Genomic DNA, 17,264 nt, shown 5'->3' on the forward strand with positions numbered 1-17,264 from the left:
TTCTTAAAATTTCTATTCGCCTAAATCGCTCAATCTATAGAACATAAACGCTATTAAGTGTTAACTAGTAGCAGTTTTCAATTCCAATTGGAGTTCACAATTATTTCAAAGTGCCCCCGTACTAGTGTGGTTGCCAGACAGTTTGAAAACTAAGCCTGCCACATCGGTAGACTAGAGCCCTGGAATGTGGCCATCTTTACTCCGCTGATAAAATACCCCAAACAAAACGCTGTCATGTAAAATTTAGCACCTTCCGTTGGACAATTGTTTATATCTGAAACGTAATAGCGCAGGCTAAGTGGAAATACAACGCAGGAAGACCTAATCGCCGGCAGCCATGGACGAATCGGTGCGATATGACCGCTGCCAACAAGTGCAGCTGGGCGTTTTGAGCGAATCGCAGTTGTCATCTGTGGAGGAGGACGTGCAGAATCTGCCGCTGCAGGGAACGGGAAACGTAAGTGTCTCGCTTTTCACCTGACTCATGGTTTCCTGGTGGCATTACGTTCCCCGTTCTTCCGTGTTCCGATCCAAAGATCCTCTTCACCCACGACGGCGTGCTGCTAAAGAAAGCCAGTGCGGAGCACATCGCTGATCTGAACACCAGCGGCTCTCTTTCCCTGGTGGAGTATTCGCGATCCTCCGCGGAACTGCCCCGCAGGAGGCTGTTGCTGGAGTGGCAGCCCAATGACAGCATCATGATCGCGGACGACAGCCAGGACCAGGGCGACTGGGCGCTGGTAGACAGGATTTCCGGGCGAACACGCACCACCTCCGAGTGCCGTGCCTTCAACACTAGGCCCATCGAACCGAGCGGTGGGGCGAGCACCCGTTCGCGAATCATGCGCGCTCAACTGGAAGACTTGTCGTCCGTAGAGGTGCGCCATCGCGGACAGACGATCCGCTTTATGCGGAAAGGGGCCAATGGCTTGCACAGTGAGTTCTTTTTCCAGCACGGAAACGCAGACCTGTTTGTGCGCTCGATGCGCGATCAGCACCTTATCGAGAACGCCGAGACCAGTCGGAGCGGCGGCGAGGAATATGCCATCCTGACAACCGAGAACCAGAAATTGAAAAAGACGTTTGCAGAACTTGACATTGGCCAGATCAAGGCCAGCCATTTGCCACGTGAAAGCTGGCTGCCCAACAAGCTGGCCGGATTCCTCGGCAACATTCCCGACTACGTACAGCCTCCGTTCCAGCGCTCACCCAAATCGAGGCCGGGTGCACTGATCTCCGGCGATCGGCAGACTTCACCGGACAATTATCAAATTATTGGGCTAAGTGGCAGCACGAATAGTGCCAGTTCCTCGAACGGACAGAGTCGTGGGGGCAGTGCAGAGAAGTCTCCCGCTGACAGTGAGCTGGAAACTCTTAATGCCCAGGACGAAAAAATAGTTAACAACTTGCCTGATCGCCAGCGGGTGGAGAGAGGTGGGTCGATATTAAAAGAGAAATCTTGACTCCATTTTTTTTTTGAGATAAACACGCTTTGGAATGAACTAACAGTAACTAAACTTGGCAGGTCTTCCCCTAAGCGAGACTCAGTGGCTGGAGTTTCAGACGCCAGACGGGCGAATTTCCGATAGCGCACGAATCAAGGAGATCATCTTCCGCGGCGGCGTCGTCCAGAGCCTGCGGTCAGATGTATGGAAGTTCCTTCTCAACTACTACCTTTGGTCTGATACTCATGTGGAGCGGATCGAGCGCCGTAAGCAAAAGTCTATTGAGTACTACAACATGAAGGCCCAGTGGCTGGCTATGACTACGGCCCAGGAAGCGAACTTCTGTGGCTACCGGGAGCGCAAGTGCCAGATTGAAAAGGATGTGAAACGCACAGATCGTTCTCTGCAATTCTTTGCTGGAGAGGATAATCCCAATCTAACCCTTCTCCAGGGTGTCCTTATGACTTACGTGATGTACAACTTTGATCTTGGTTACGTTCAGGGAATGTCCGATCTGCTTGCGCCCATTTTGGAGATCCAGGTGAACGAGGTGGACGCATTCTGGTGCTTTGTAGGCTTCATGGAGCTGGTGTTCACCAACTTTGACATCGACCAGGCGGGTATGAAGACACAGTTCGCCCAGATTCGTCGCCTAATTGAATTTGCCAATGCCCCCCTATTTAACTACATGAGATCCCACGACTCGGACAACATGTACTTCTGCTTCAGATGGCTCTTGGTTTGGTACAAGCGGGAGCTAAACAACGAGGACGTTTTGAAGCTATGGGAATGTCTGTGGACTCGGCTCCCCTGTCCCAACTTCCACCTACTCTTCTCGGTGGCTATCCTCGATCAGGAGACGAGAGTGATTATCGAGAGCCAGTATGAGTTCACAGAAATCCTGAAGCATGTGAACGAACTGTCTGGAAATATAGATGTTCAAAAAACCTTGCAGGTTGCTGAGGGTATTTACCTGCAGCTCAAGGCCTCAGAAACGTTGCCCAATGACATACGTAGCATCATAGGCGAGCCACTTCTGCCAGCAGCCACCGGTGAAGAGATTGATGGGGGCATGGCAGACGAAGAACCTGCTTACTCGGACGACGGCTTCGACGAATTGGTGAAAGAACTCACTCCCGAAGAGAAGGTTCGGCAGCAAGTTTTGCTTGAAGAGGCCTGCGAGCGCTCCCTCTTCCTTCAGTTCCACTAATTCAAATGAATTGAAATCGATGGACACCTGGAAAAAGCAAAAAGCCAAAAGCCTCCAGAAAAGTATGCGCAAATTACTCTGCCCTTCAGGATCGTTGGTTAACTAGATTGTATTTGCGGGTGCCAAATATGGGTCAAAATTGTGGCTCTTATAAATTCACTGTTACAAAAAAGATCAATCCAGCATATGACTGTTTACCCGTGTTAAACACGGTCACCCAAGAGCATCCGTAAAAAATCATATTTTGGTAAAACAAAACCTTGGGGCAGTGTTATCATAGACTATAAGACTTAAAGTTTACTATCGCATCGAACTAAGCGAGACGGGCCAAGCGGATACACTGATTTATATATTGTATATTATACATTTGTACTCTTTTGTAATTATTGTAAGTTCCTTTCCTCACCTCAAAAACTCCACCCTCATCCCATATTCGATCACCTTTAAATATATAAAGAATTTCGTTCTCGTGCCTGTGAACTCAAAACATTTGGGTATCCCCTTGTTTGCTTTATTGGATTTTGACTTGCTTTTGTTGTCTTTTTTTAAGTTTAGTCAATTACTAAGAATATACATCCCTATACAAATAGATTACAAAATTACAAGTGCATAGCAAAAAAAAATAAATACAACACCAAAATTCACACAAAGAACATTTTTTTTATATGCTTTTTTTGAGGAATACATCTTAGAAGTTTTGAATTATATATGCCATCCTGACAACCGAGAACCAGAAATTGAAAAAGACGTTTGCAGAACTCGACATTGGCCAGATCAAGGCCAGCCATTTGCTGCGTGAAAGCTGGCCGGATTCCTGGGCAACATTCCCGACTACGTACAGCCTCCGTTCCAGCGCTCACCCAAATCGAGGCCGTGAGCATTGATCTCCGGCGATCGGCAGACTTCACCGGACAATTATCAAATTATTGGGCTAAGTGGCAGTACGAATAGTGCCAGATCCTCGAACGGACAGAGTCGTGGGGGCAGTGCAGAGAAGTCTCCCGCCGACAGTGAGCTGGAAACTCTTAATGTCCAGGACGAAAGGAAATGCTAATTTTTTGCAATTTTTCGCAAATTTTAATGATGGTTGTGATAGGTATAATTAACATAGCTAATTGGCAGTACAAAATTTTTACTTAATTTTTACTCTACCACCCTTTTTTCCCCAGTCTTTAGTAAACTATGTGTTTGCCATTTTTTGCAAATTTTGGTGATGATTATCAAAAATGCGAAAATTTGTTCAAATTTTATTTTTTGAAAATCAAAAAAGGAGTGATAGGGATTGCTATGATAATTGCTAATTGTTCGCGAATCTCTTAGGTTTCAGCCGCCACCCGGATATTATTTTCGCTGCTAAATCGACCAGTTTTACGTTCCGCACACCAGGCGAACAGAAATCTCAGCAGGTGGCGGCAGATGCCATCAGGTATAGAACGAGACAACTAGCTTATATTTCCATGATGGCCATCCCTTTCATGCTTTCAATCGCCTTCTAAGGAGAAAACCCGTTACTTTGCAACGGAACGCAGATCAGAGATGCGCAGTCACATTGTGCACTTGGTGCTTCACGCGTTTCTCACGAGATTAGCACGACAATCACGACATAATTAAAGAATTCCATGTGGTTGTTGGGAGCGTGATCAAAAATCTGTTACACGAGGGCATCTCTATTTTAGACAAAAAAAGGGATCGTTGGCTACCTACTAGGATTTTTGTTCGCCTAGTACTTAAAATCGGGAATCTCTTCGATTTCTTGAAAATTCCAGCCGCCCGGATATTTCGCTGCTAAATCGACCAGTTTTACGTTCCGCACACCAGCCGAACAGAAATCTCAGCAGGTGGCGGCAGATGCCAGCAGGTATTGAACGAGACAACTAGCTTATATTTCCATGATGGCCATCCCTTTCATGCTTTCAAGCGCCTTCTAAGGAGAAACCCCGTTACTTTGCAACGGAACGCAGATCAGAGATGCGCAGTCACATTGTGCACTTGGTGCTTCACGCGTTTCTCACGAGATTAGCACGACAATCACGACATAATTAAAGAATTCCATGTGGTTGTTGGGAGCGTGACCAAAAATCTGTTACACGAGGGCATCTCTATTTTAGACAAAAAAAGGGATCGTTGGCTACCTACTAGGATTTTTGTTCGCCTAGTACTTAAAATCGGGAATCTCTTCGATTTCTTGAAAATTCCAGCCGCCCGGATATTATTTTCGCTGCTAAATCGGTCAGTTTCTCGTTTCGCTCACCAGGCGAACAGAAATCCAGCAGGTGGCGGCAGATGCCAGCATGTATAGAACGAGACAACTATCTGATATTTCCTTGATATGGCCGTCCCTTGCAAGCTTTCAGGCGCCCGTTGACCAATAAGCTAAAAGGTCTAAGGAGAAAAGCCGTTACTTTCCAACTGAACACAGTTCAGAGATGGGCAATCACTTTGTGCACTTGGTGCTTCACGCGTTTCTCACGAGATTAGCACGACAATCACGACATAATTAAAGAATTCCATGTGGTTGTTGGGAGCGTGACAAAAACTCTGTTACACGCGGGCATCTCTATTTTAGACAAAAAAAGGGATCGTTGGCTACCTACTAGGATTTTTGTTCGCCTAGTACTAAAAATCGGGAATCTCTTCGATTTCTTGAAAATTCCAGCCGCCCGGATATTATTTTCTCTGCTAAATCGGCCAGTTTTTCGTTTCGCTCACCAGGCGAACAGAAATCCAGCAGGTGGCGGCAGATGCCAGCATGTATAGAACGAGACAACTATCTGATATTTCCTTGATATGGCCGTCCCTTGCAAGCTTTCAGGCGCCCGTTGACCAATAAGCTAAAAGGTCTAAGGAGAAAAGCCGTTACTTTCTAACTGAACACAGTTCAGAGATGGGCAATCACTTTGTGCACTTGGTGCTTCACGCGTTTCTCACGAGATTAGCACGACAATCACGACATAATTAAAGAATTCCATGTGGTTGTTGGGAGCGTGACAAAAAGTCTGTTACACGCGGGCATCTCTATTTTAGACAAAAAAAAGGGATCGTTGGCTACCTACTAGGATTTTTGTTCGCCTAGTACTAAAAATCGGGAATCTCTTCGATTTCTTGAAAATTCCAGCCGCCCGGATATTATTTTCGCTGCTAAATCGGTCAGTTTCTCGTTTCGCTCACCAGGCGAACAGAAATCCAGCAGGTGGCGGCAGATGCCAGCATGTATAGAACGAGACAACTATCTGATATTTCCTTGATATGGCCGTCCCTTGCAAGCTTTCAGGCGCCCGTTGACCAATAAGCTAAAAGGTCTAAGGAGAAAAGCCGTTACTTTCCAACTGAACACAGTTCAGAGATGGGCAATCACTTTGTGCACTTGGTGCTTCACGCGTTTCTCACGAGATTAGCACGACAATCACGACATAATTAAAGAATTCCATGTGGTTGTTGGGAGCGTGACAAAAAGTCTGTTACACGCGGGCATCTCTATTTTAGACAAAAAAAAGGGATCGTTGGCTACCTACTAGGATTTTTGTTCGCCTAGTACTAAAAATCGGGAATCTCTTCGATTTCTTGAAAATTCCAGCCGCCCGGATATTATTTTCTCTGCTAAATCGGCCAGTTTTTCGTTTCGCACACCAAAATTAAATTTTAACATATTTTCGCATTTTTAATAAGGGGAATGCCATACCTCGTTGCATTCGTAACAAAATTCCCTTTCCATATGAAAGTCCTAGAACTTAGGATGGTATTTCTGGTATTATGGTATTTCTAGATTCAATCTAGATACAAACTAAGCCGACCTAATCCGAAGTTATTTCTGCTTCTTTATTTATCCAGTAAAAACTCGCACGTTGATGTAATTTTTAAAATTTATTTTTTTATATATTTATTTATCATCAATATCAATAGTTGATGCTTGGGTGTTACTTGCTGTTGTTGCTTCTTCTGGTTGATGTTGCTTTTGTTTGTTGTTCTGCAGTTATATAATAATTTTAATTACGAGTTGTACTTAAAAATTAAGTATGCAATATATGTTGGTTGTTTGTTTTGCTTTCTTCTTTTTTGTGTGTCTTGTTAACGTCTCAAAATAAATGGTTCTCGTAAAGTGCGGACCAAATTCGTCCCATAATACTCCCATTTACTCAACTGAATAATTATACAAAATGACCTAAATATAGCATTGCTGCTCATCAAGCGTGCAAGATTCATATTCTCGGCTTCTCAATTACAATAAAATTGATTTAATTAAAAAATTCTATTTTTCAATAAACACTTCCCACCTGATAGTTACGCGCCAAGACTTGCATGTTGCTTGTTGTGGTTCAGGGGACACACAAGTGCATAATAAAACATACAAATTACAATTACAAGAGTTTAAAATATACGATGGAAAGATAGAGACTTCCCATTTGCATTCCATTTCTTTTACATTTACTAATTACAAAATTAAAATGTTCAAAATTACACGCAGCTTTCGGGGGACACACACAGAGAATAGAGAGTGCAGTATACAACATATTGGGGGTGAAAGTGTGAAAAATGGTTTAGTATGAGAATACATGGTGCCTTACTATATTAAAAACAGTTAAGCAATGCGAGTCATTGTAAGATTATAAATTATGTACAGGTATCAGTATCATATATAGAGACTTTGCATGTATCAGGACAGCGCAGGAAACCCAAGTATATGTGTCTCTACTTGTTATGTATGTATAGTGTTTTCGTTTAAACATTTTTCTGTCGCTTATTAATTATATGTGTTAGCAATAATTTAAACGGAAAATCATCGTTGTGCAACCGCACTTTGTTTCTCTTGTTACAATTAAATTATAAGCGCTTTTTAATTATGTTCGTAATTATATGAATAATTAAGCAGCCAAAGAAAGGGAAAATATTGACTTAACAAGGACCATATAAGCAGCAAATGAAACTTGAGTAAGCCATGGGTACGGTCCTCTGCCCTCCAGTTCAGACGGAGTTGCAGCAGTGTCGAACTGTATAGCGTTGAGACAAACCCAAATCCATTCTCTCTAAATTGGCTCCTAATCTCTATATATAGATTATATAAGGTTCTTATACTTTACACAACTTTAAGCTTAAGGGATCTAGTGGTAACAGTTAACTTAGCATTTAATTTTCGCCTCGATCTTGTTTGCATCCGCATCTGCAGCTGGTTTCTCATCATCTTTCTGTCGTTGATTTTCTGCTCCGGTGACTTGTATGTATGGGCCGTGTTGGCTCCTCCTCTACGTGATTTTCTCCGGCCCTTAGGATGGGCCGTGTCATTCTGCTAGCGCTGGCGCTCGGATCTGCGCAATACTCATTCGTTCCGTTCCTCCGCTCCCGATTCGCTGCCAGTGGAAAGATTAAGCGTACTGGCATCTGCCGAAGAGCGTGTATGACGAGTGGATCGCAACTCCCGTCGCTTCTCAGGCGGTTGTCCTTCCACGGAACCAGATCCTTGTTCGTTGCCAGACCTCGGACGCTTCAATCGGTTGGAGGATCGTCGATTCTCTTCAGCCGCGGCTGCAGCCGCCGCTGCAGCTGCCGCAGAACTGGACGATGAACCACTCAGATTAGCAGCTGAAGCATTGTCCGCTGTATCCAGATCGTCTACGCTGCCGCCATGACTACTGCCTGGATTGGCAGCCGAAGGCTTTTTGAGTATGGGTTGTATAATTAGCTCATCGGCTTCTTCGTAGGGCGGTGGTAGTTTCGCTGCATCCGCTGCATTTGTTATGGTTAGCGAAATGCGCGACTCGGAGCGCTCAGAACGCTCGCTGCTAGTGCTGGCTCCACTGCTAATGGGAGGAGCTATGGTTATTGTAGTTTGACTGGGCAGATTAGCTGCCAGTCCCGCAGCAGCTGCTGAACTGGAAGAAGAGCCTGACCCACCTCCAGAGGCATTAAGGGGAGTCAACGTTACTTTATCCTGTTCCGCAGACATAGGTGCTGGCGTCGAACTGCTACTGGAGCTGCTTCCGCCTCTTAGACTCTTTTCTATGCTACTCATGCTGGCTCCAAGATTAAGGGGTAACCCTGCAGTAAGGGCAGCAGCAGCCAGTTCCTCCTTTGTGGGGTGTATATCGCCACGTGATCGTTTGGAAAGAGCCTTTTGCTGTTGTTGATGCTGTTGCTCCGCGTCTAATGCTGCAGCATAGGCAGCCGCTGCTGCGTTTGCCGAACTTGAGGATGCAGATGATCCTCCCGATGAGGAAGTAGGTATCAGCGAGATTCCTGATCCCAGACCTAAGGTCTTGGTATAATAGTCCATCTGTTGCTTAAAGGCATCCTGCTCACGCTGTCGTTTTGATGAAGAGTGGCTAGTGCTTCCTGAGGCAGAAGAACCACCACCGCCTCCAGCCGAGCCACCAGTTAAGCCAGCCAAACTAGCTAATGATCCAGGACCACTCAGAGGTAGGGATCCGCCAGCAGCCGCCATTGCCTGTGCAGCCATTTCAGCCAAAAAGGCCTGAGAGAAGTCACTAGGAATTTGTGGCAATTGAGCTGCCGCAGCAGCCGCAGCCGCAGCTGCTTTCGAGCTCTTACTGGAGGAAGTGGATGTGCCCGTATTTGATCCGGATGTTGACGGCATTTTGCCTTGCGAGAAAGCTTGGAGCGCGGCTAAGTCAGTTGGCAGAGCTCCGCGGGCTAGACTTTCAAACCATTTCTGCTGTTCCTTAGCCTGAGCGTTGGCTTCACTTGCGGCTTGGCTGCTTCTCTTGCTTGAAGATGTGTTACCCCCACCAGAAGAGCTCGGGGTTCCTGGAAGAGGCGGCATTCCGAGGGAGCTCATCAGTCGCGTTGCCTGTGCCAAATCCATGTTGCTCATACGGCTCAGCGACTCGAGGAGATGTGGATCCGCTCCTGGCATAAGTAGACTACTGAGTTGGGCCATGTCTGCTGCTGTGGGTGTGGTTTGGGATTGATTTCTGCTGCTCGATTGCCTGCCACGTCCGGATCCTGATGTTGAAGTAGAAGGCGTGGTTACTGTACTAGCTCCACCACCCATGCTGGCCATTGCATTCATCAGACTCGCTGCTGAGTTGGCAGATGCTGCGGTATTCCTGGACTGACTGGATTTCGATTGTGACTGATGCGACTTAGACTGCGTAGAGCTCGTATTTGAGGCGGATGAAGTGGCCCCATTTAGCAGGTTATACTGCTGAGCCAATTGATCGTATGCAGAACCAAGTCCACTGGATCCTAGGGAATACGGATTCAGACCACCTAGTCCCATGGGTGGATACAGCAGTGACGGATTCGGAAATAGGAATGGAAATCCTGCCGCCAATTGTGATGCAGAAGCCGCTGCGTTCTTTCCACCTGATGCGCCAGAGCCTCCAGTGCTAGCGCTGATAGCAGCTGCCAATTGAGCAGCTTCGTTTTGCGCCTGTTGTTGCTGTTGCTGCTGCTTCTTTTTACTAGCCGAAGAGGAGGACGAAGTGGCGGATGATTGCGACTGCGCCTGGCTCTTGCCGGAGCCCGCTCCTCCGGATGCACCACCTAATCCGCCAAGAGTTGGCCCGGCAGCAGCCATGAGCGCAGCCAGCGACTGAGTATCCATACCCGCCAGATTACCCAATCCTCCCATTCCAGCCAAACTGGCGAAAAGGTTCATGTTGTTCAGGTTACCTAATCCAGGAATATTTCCCATTCCGGGCATTCCTCCAAATGACATGGATAGCAACGGATTCTTTGGATCAAATGCAGCCAGAGGATTCTTGGGGTCAAATGCGCCCAGTCCAGGAAGATTAGCCAAAAGACTGGGATTTAGACCGGCTAAGGAGTTAAATTGTAACGCAGCTTGATCCAGTTGTGATGCCGCTGTTTGGCGGGATGTTTTCTTGGAGCTGCCTGAGTTCCCTCCCGCTGGCGATTGAGCTGCAGACGTTTGCTGATGTTGCTGGGTATGGGACGATGATGAGGTGTTACTCGAATTAGATGACGGGCGACCTCCATGCGATTTCACTGCCGAAGAGCCGTAGCTGCTCTCCATTGATGACGGCTTTGGAGAAGGTGCAGACATGGGATTTTGCATCTGCTCCAGCCACTTTGGATCCACTTCGTAATTGGGGTTCTCCGTAAGCCTAAAGTATAAAAAAGGTTATTATATCAGAGATTAATTTATTGATAATGGTGTTAAAGCTAAACATAACATTCTTTTCGAACACTCACCATTGCATCAGTCTCTTCAGCTGCGGCGCTTTGTTGCCTCCCAAGCGTTTGCCAGTCTGCTTATTGATCACTGGTACGGGCTCCTCTCCTGTCAAATTCTGAGGGCCGGGCATCGAATGTTGCTGTTGTTGCTGCTGCTGTTGTTGTTGTTGCTGTTGCTTTTGCAGTTGGGCTGCACTTGAGGATTGTTGTGAGTTTCCTTGCTGGCGGTTCGAGCGCCGACTATTGCCACTTCCGGAGGCACCTGCCCCGCCACCTCCCACGTAATCAATGCTGAGCTGGTCGCCCAGTGGAGTTGCCATGTCTGAAAGCCACTTGTTGACCTTGACGTCGTGTGGTGAGTTTGTCGAAAACTTTGAACTGATCTTCATGGCCTGTTCCATCTCCGCTAGCATGTTTTCATAAGCTTTCCGTTGAGCGGGGGGCAGGAACTGCATCATCTTCTGCTGCTGCTTAAGAAACGTCTGAGGGTCGGTGGCCATTGTCTGTGCCAACAGGGCATTGAGACTGTCTTTGGATGACAGACCTCCCATTGCCATATTCTGCAGGGCGCTCAAGCCGCTGCCGCCGGCTCCTCCGCCGCTGGCCGACGAGCTTCCTCCGGCGCCGGATCCGCTGTTGGACGAGCCGCCCTTTGATTCTGAAAAAGACAGATACATTCGATTAGTTGAAAATCCAATTAGATGGGTGCCAATTTTCAGCTGGTGTAAAAGTAAAAGCGCAGAGACTCAAACTCACTTCCGGGCACTGTGGTAACAGTGATAGTAAAGGGTTTCTGGTTTGACTGCTGGTTGGACGAGGATTGAAGGTTTGCTGGCGTCACTGATACGCTTGGCGGGATCTGCGGTTTCTTTGATGACGGCAGCGATGGGTCAGGGAAGGTCTTTTGCTCTTTAGCCGCCGATAGGCCGAGCACGATCTCGTCCAATTTCTTTCGCTTTTTCTCCTTACCAATAACAGGCTCTTCAATGGTCTATAATGAAACAAAACAAAGGGTTAAGTTGCATCAAACAATGTAGGAGTAATTTAAGTAAATTTTAATCTTACGCAATTGTTCTTCTTCATCAATTTGTTAAGCGTGTCGTCTAATTTGCTCTTGCTTCCCATCGAGGGAAATGCGGAACTTAAAGCACTATGCACACTGGATTTTTTAGAAGGCATAGAGAAGTCCTGAACCTCACTCAAATCGATGGCTCCCGCACTGGAAGCCGACTTAAGCATCTCAGTCATATTCATTTTCGGTAGGCTGTTGGAAACATTTTTAAAATATGTAAGTTCAATGGGAAACCTAATGAACTATTTTAAAAAAAACCCACCTTGATGAAAGGTCCATTGGTGCACCCATTGAGGGAGGAGGAGTCTTCAGGGCGGGGACAGCTGGCTTGCTGAACTGTCCCGAGGATTGTCGCGAGAGCGAAGCATGCTGATGAGCTGGAGGCGGCTGCATGCCACTTAAAGCTGAAGAATTACCACCTCGACCACGGCCAGAGGAGCCGCTCAAGGCCTCCATGTTTGCAATCTCACTCTCCCAGTCCTTCGGTGCCACTAGAGTTGAGGTAAGGTTAATTGATGTACAGTTATATAGTTTGAAATAGACTTACTTGTCGAGCTGTTAAGCAGAGCATGAAGCTTAGCCCTTTCCGTCTCTACGTCGATGGCTATGTGTCGCTTGCGCTTCTTTCCCCCTCCAGAGCCGGCACTTGGAACGCTCAATCCGCTCACTGCACCGGCTGAAGAGCCACTGGCTGCACTCAGAGACATTCCCGGAAGCAAAGACGATAGGGAGGTGGCATTTCCACCTGCTGCAGCTGCCGCAACGGCCGCTGCCACCGCAGCATTGATGCTTTTGGCATCCAAGCCAGGTAAGCTGTTGGAAGAGGAGGGTTTTGATTGGGTGACCTGGGGAGCTCCCGAGGAGACGGATGCAGCGGACGCCGAACTGGCCACCTGCTGCATGTGGGAGGTCTGCAAGTGCTTTGTGACACCTTGGTCCGTCGTTATGGTAATGACATCGGGTGTTGTGGAGCGACGGTCCAAACTGCTCAAGTGGGGAATGGATTCGTGGAGAGCAATGCTTAGATCAGTTGCCCCCTTGCAGGATGCAAAGGCACTGTATTTGCTATCCACAGGCCAATTTCCTGACTCCACGCAAGCCACAATGTGCGCAATACGGCGCTCTAAGGCGAAATCCTTGAACCAGCGGATCATGCACATTTCAAGCTTGGGCTTATCCAACTTTTGCTGCTTGACAGTGGCGGGTTGAATCACTTCCAGATCCGGGAAGCGTGCTTTAAGCTCTGCTGCCTGCTTCTTGCATTCCTCTTCTACTGCTTTCTCTTTTTCCTTCATCACCTCGTCATCATCGGGATCTGAAGGACCAGCCACCAGGTCGAGAATGTCTTGGTCGGCAGTGGGTTTTTTGGGCACAGCTACTTCGGGTTCAACGACAGTTTCAGATTTATCAGCGGCCTCCGATTCTATGAGTGGTTTTTGCACCTTTTCTTTTTCCTCTTTCTGTTCCTCAGACTTTTCATTTGTTTTTTCACCCTTCTCTTCATCAGACTTTTCAACAACCTTGTCTTCAGATTCCTTTTCGGGCGGTTTCAATTCCCCAGAACATTTTTCTTCTGTATTAGAGGCGACATCATCTGTCTCCATTTCTGACACTTTAACATCAGGGGCTCCAGGGGAACTTGGCTTTTCTTCTGAAGATTTCTTATCCTCTGTATCACTGCATTTCTCAGGCGAACCTTCCTTCTCCTGACCATTTTCGGCAACGGGCGATTCCTCCACTTGCATTTTTTCTTCGCTAGGTTTGCTTTCTTCAATTTCTGGAGCACATGATTCAGGGCTAGATTTATCCTTATCCAACTTTGTAGTTTCGTCTAGTGCGTCTTTTTCCGTAGTTTCTGCATTCGACTCACCTTTATCCTCTACCTTCGTACTCCCATGAGAATCTGAAGCTTTATCTTCGGGAATATCAGCAGTATCCTTCTTTTCAGGACTCTCTTCAGCTTTTACTTCATCCTTTATGGGAGAAGCTGGCGACTCTTTCTTGATGACACTGTCATTAGTCATGAGCTCATCATCTAGGTCTATGACTTCATTCTTAACGGAAGCTGCCTTTTCTGCTCCCGCCTTTTCAGTTGCAGCAGCTTTTTCCGTTGCAGCAGCTTTCTCAGCTGCCGCTAACTTTTCGGCCTTTTCAGCATTAAAAGCCTCCAGTTTGATAGTACGCTGAATCTGAGCTTCTAGTTCCCGAATGAAACGCTTCTCAGACTCTCCAAAACTGAAGTTTGGATCATTGAAGATAAAGGTTTCGGAGCGATAAAGTCCGTGCTTGAGGACGGCGGTGATCAATTCCTTGTCGTGTCGACCAGGCTCCCACCAATCGGGGGTATCCGCATTCTTGGTGCAGAGTTTTAGGCGCTCCTCGAGCATGGGATTACGAGCCACTTCTCGCAACTTGGCAAGTACTTCCAGGCGATCCAGTATAAGCTTGGCGTGCTCCTTCTCGATTTCTTCGATAATGCCTTCTAGTCCGCGCTCCGATTCAAGGAGCTTCAAGCCCGCCTGTCGTTTGCACATTGCCACAAATACCTTATAGTAGTCGGTCAGTGTTTCATCACTCTTTCTCTCTAGGTGAGCCATCTGCTTGAACTTGGTCCAGTCGGGCGAATGGGAACTTCCATTAGAGGAACCCATTGGTGTGGAGAGGTGCAGGTCGACACCATAACCAGTGAGAACTCTAAGAAATTCGTATTCTTCGCGGCGGTTCCATTTCTTTGGGATGAGCTGAAGACGTTGGGACTCGCGCTCCTTCGCCGCGAGTTCCATCTTTCCCTGCCGCTCCATTTTCTGTAAGGATTGCCGAAAATATAAAATAATAATAATTAATAATTTCCTTCAAACACCACTAGATGTGATCTTGCAAAAACTTGGTTAGTTTTATAAAGAGCATAGAATCATTACGGCTTTATGATAAAATCTATTTAAATCCCCTTTTAAATTCCCATAAAATATAGGCTTTCCAAGCGTCAAGAACACAATAGCATTGTAGGTACCGCGAGTATCGAAACTTAGTACGTCTCCTATAACACTCACAAGCACCCATAACGCAAATGTTTATGTTCCAATGGCTTATTGTTCGTCAATGTCTACAAAATATATTGATTAGCTGATTAATACCCCTTTACGTACGTACCAAAAAATGTTTTAAATCGGACCATTAGAAAGGTATTAAAACTTTACTACTAATTACCTAAAAAGATATTTACTGCTTGCTGAAGCAGTAACGCAGTAGCTTTGCTACATGCGTATCTCCATCTCTGTCGCACTTTTAGTAGCCGACTAACGGATATCCAACAGTCGAGACTCTTGTTATAGCTTTGTTTTATAAAAACAAAACTCCTTTTTAACATGTTGACGTAACATTAATATTATTGTGAATTACTTTTTAACTAAGACATGACTCAATAAATTGAACTGATGCCTGATTTCTTAGGCTAAAATGTGCGATGCTCATTATCATGAAAATTAAATGCAATTAGTACTAATTCCGGCGGAAACTATGTATTTTGGAATTAATAATTAAAGTTTGTAAAACGAAATAAGAAGAAAACATATTTTTATATTTTAGCTCTTGAAATGTAACACTCAATATGTGATGTGTACATTTCGCAAATGCAAATTCATTACGAATACTTTCCAAATTGGCTTGAAAAATATTTAAACAGTCCACCAGGAACGACCCTTTGCCAGAGCACCACCCTTCACTGCTTCCCCAGGGGTTGGGATCACCCATCGCGTCTGTGGTGGTGGTGTTGTGGGGTGGCCACGTTACGACACCTTCCCTCATCACTATAATCATCACCGTATAGCAGGCTCCTGGCTTTCGAATTACACACAATTTGCGAAAAGCAAAAAGGGAAAGACAAAATGCGAATGGCACGCGCATTTAGAAAATAAGAGCGACACAAAGGCCCAAAGAGAGAGGAGACCAAAACTGGAAAAACAATAAAATCATAATAATAAAAGTAAAAAATCCATTTTACACCCCTAATAACGCTTCGGCCGGAGGACAGAGGCCAAATGGCGACAGCAATAGAGAAGAACGTGGAAAAGGAGACACGGCACAACAGCACGCCGCACCAAGCAATGGCGCCCAAAAGGAATGGGCATGCAGGGGGGATTTGAGTCAGAAATGGAGACAAACAAATGAATCCTGTGAGACCAATTGCACGCGCCTCAGCCGAAGAAGTTCATACACTGCTTATACACCTTCCATCCACCCACATTTACTTTATGCCCTGTTTGGTGCGTCGGTTTAAAATGAAAATAATAGCGGGGTTCACACTGCAGCTAAGGCTTGAAACAGGAGCAAAAGCCAAGCAAATACACAAAATTGCACGGGACCTAGTGGGTCAATACACATCCATTGGATTTACGTCTACTATGTATGCAGTTTATTCCATAGTTTTGAAGTTTAAATTGAAATAATATAAAAAGTGGATATTTATTTGCAGTAGTTTCTATCTTTAAATCGGTCACAAAATCGGAGTAAAAAGTCCCTTAGTTCATATAATAAGAAATTGACATATAAGTACGTATAAATGCATAAGCTAACTGAAAACCTACCAGAGATTACATAATTGTACGCCTGGAGTGAATCCAAATAAATACAAAATGATGCCAAGTGGCGCGCAGGCTGGCAACTCTGTATACCGTGTATCCTTGTGATTCCATGTCTCTGTTTATACTAGTCCTAGCTAGTCCTCCCACCCCTTCTACCACACCGCCGCTTGCAGGCTACGAACGATGGCATAACGAAATCCGAAAAGGGGACAAACAAAAACAAACGACAAAAGAAGATAAAACGACAGCGACTCGAGGCCTCTTCTTTCTTCCCTTCTTGCATACTATCCATTTGGCTCTCGCTCTCTCGCTCGCTCGCACTCACTCCTTCTCCTATCACTCTTTTCCTCGGCTACCGCCGTCGCATTTACACACAAGTGCGAGGCGACTTGAGCGATTGATTATGATTATTAGTAGAACCGATGGCTACGAATACGACGACACAGGCTATACAGCGAGGACCGCTGCGCTTGGAGGCGGTAGGTAAATAGCAAGAGGGTGAATAAGATAGAGAAAGGGGAGCAGTAAGCAGCCGCGTAAAAATGAATTTAAAAGAGCGCCGTTAGGGCAGACAACAAATAGATAAAACCGTAGCACACAGTGGTGGTCAAAATCAAAAATGGTGCCCTTACTTTCTTAAGAAATCAATTAGGTTCATAGTTCTTATGCAAATGTTTTTAATTCTTAAACCCACATTCAATTGAATAGCGAATTAGAATTAATCAGTCATTATATTTTGCAACGATTTAGTATGGACCTGCTTTGGCGATAATAATACCTTACCCCCTCACAACCACAATTACATC

General features: G+C 45.9%; 2 protein-coding genes across 14 annotated transcripts in view; one reads left to right on the forward strand and one right to left on the reverse strand.

Annotated features, from left to right (window-relative positions):
• Positions 1-209: 209 nt before the first annotated feature.
• On the forward strand, positions 210-3,142 carry LOC6526270. 2 transcript variants are annotated; one of them, XM_039370691.1, is made up of 3 exons: positions 210-457; positions 537-1,434; positions 1,510-1,736. In XM_039370691.1, the coding sequence occupies exons 1-3, from the start codon at positions 338-340 to the stop codon at positions 1,587-1,589; spliced, it is 1,098 nt and encodes a 365-aa protein (XP_039226625.1). In that variant the 5' UTR covers positions 210-337; the 3' UTR covers positions 1,590-1,736. The 2 variants fall into 2 exon arrangements, with proteins under 2 accessions (XP_039226625.1, XP_002087392.1); XM_002087356.4 differs by having other exon boundaries at positions 216-457; positions 1,526-3,142.
• A 3,361-nt stretch (positions 3,143-6,503) lies between these two features.
• LOC6526271 (mucin-19) overlaps positions 6,504-17,264 on the reverse strand; it is a 40,958-nt gene continuing 30,197 nt past the window's right edge. For all 12 annotated transcript variants that reach the window (XM_039370680.1, XM_039370684.1, XM_039370681.1 and 9 more), the window contains 6 exons: positions 12,426-14,682; positions 12,141-12,369; positions 11,872-12,070; positions 11,563-11,797; positions 10,825-11,464; positions 6,504-10,736 (listed from right to left, as the gene is read on the reverse strand). In XM_039370680.1, coding sequence (XP_039226614.1) covers positions 7,967-10,736; positions 10,825-11,464; positions 11,563-11,797; positions 11,872-12,070; positions 12,141-12,369; positions 12,426-14,682 — 6,330 coding nt within the window. In that variant the 3' untranslated portion in view covers positions 6,504-7,966. The remainder of the gene's footprint in view (positions 10,737-10,824; positions 11,465-11,562; positions 11,798-11,871; positions 12,071-12,140; positions 12,370-12,425; positions 14,683-17,264) is intronic.

Source organism: Drosophila yakuba, chromosome 2L (genome assembly GCF_016746365.2).
Source record: "Drosophila yakuba strain Tai18E2 chromosome 2L, Prin_Dyak_Tai18E2_2.1, whole genome shotgun sequence".
Classification (NCBI taxonomy): domain Eukaryota; kingdom Metazoa; phylum Arthropoda; class Insecta; order Diptera; family Drosophilidae; genus Drosophila; species Drosophila yakuba.

Coding starts and splice junctions, on each gene's coding strand:
- LOC6526270 (XM_002087356.4), top strand. CDS start 338: ATGGACGAATCGGTGCGATATGACCGCTGCCAACAAGTGCAGCTGGGC. Junction 458..536: donor CGCTGCAGGGAACGGGAAAC/GTAAGTGTCTCG, acceptor TCCGATCCAAAG/ATCCTCTTCACCCACGACGG. Junction 1,435..1,525: donor TCGCCAGCGGGTGGAGAGAG/GTGGGTCGATAT, acceptor TAAACTTGGCAG/GTCTTCCCCTAAGCGAGACT.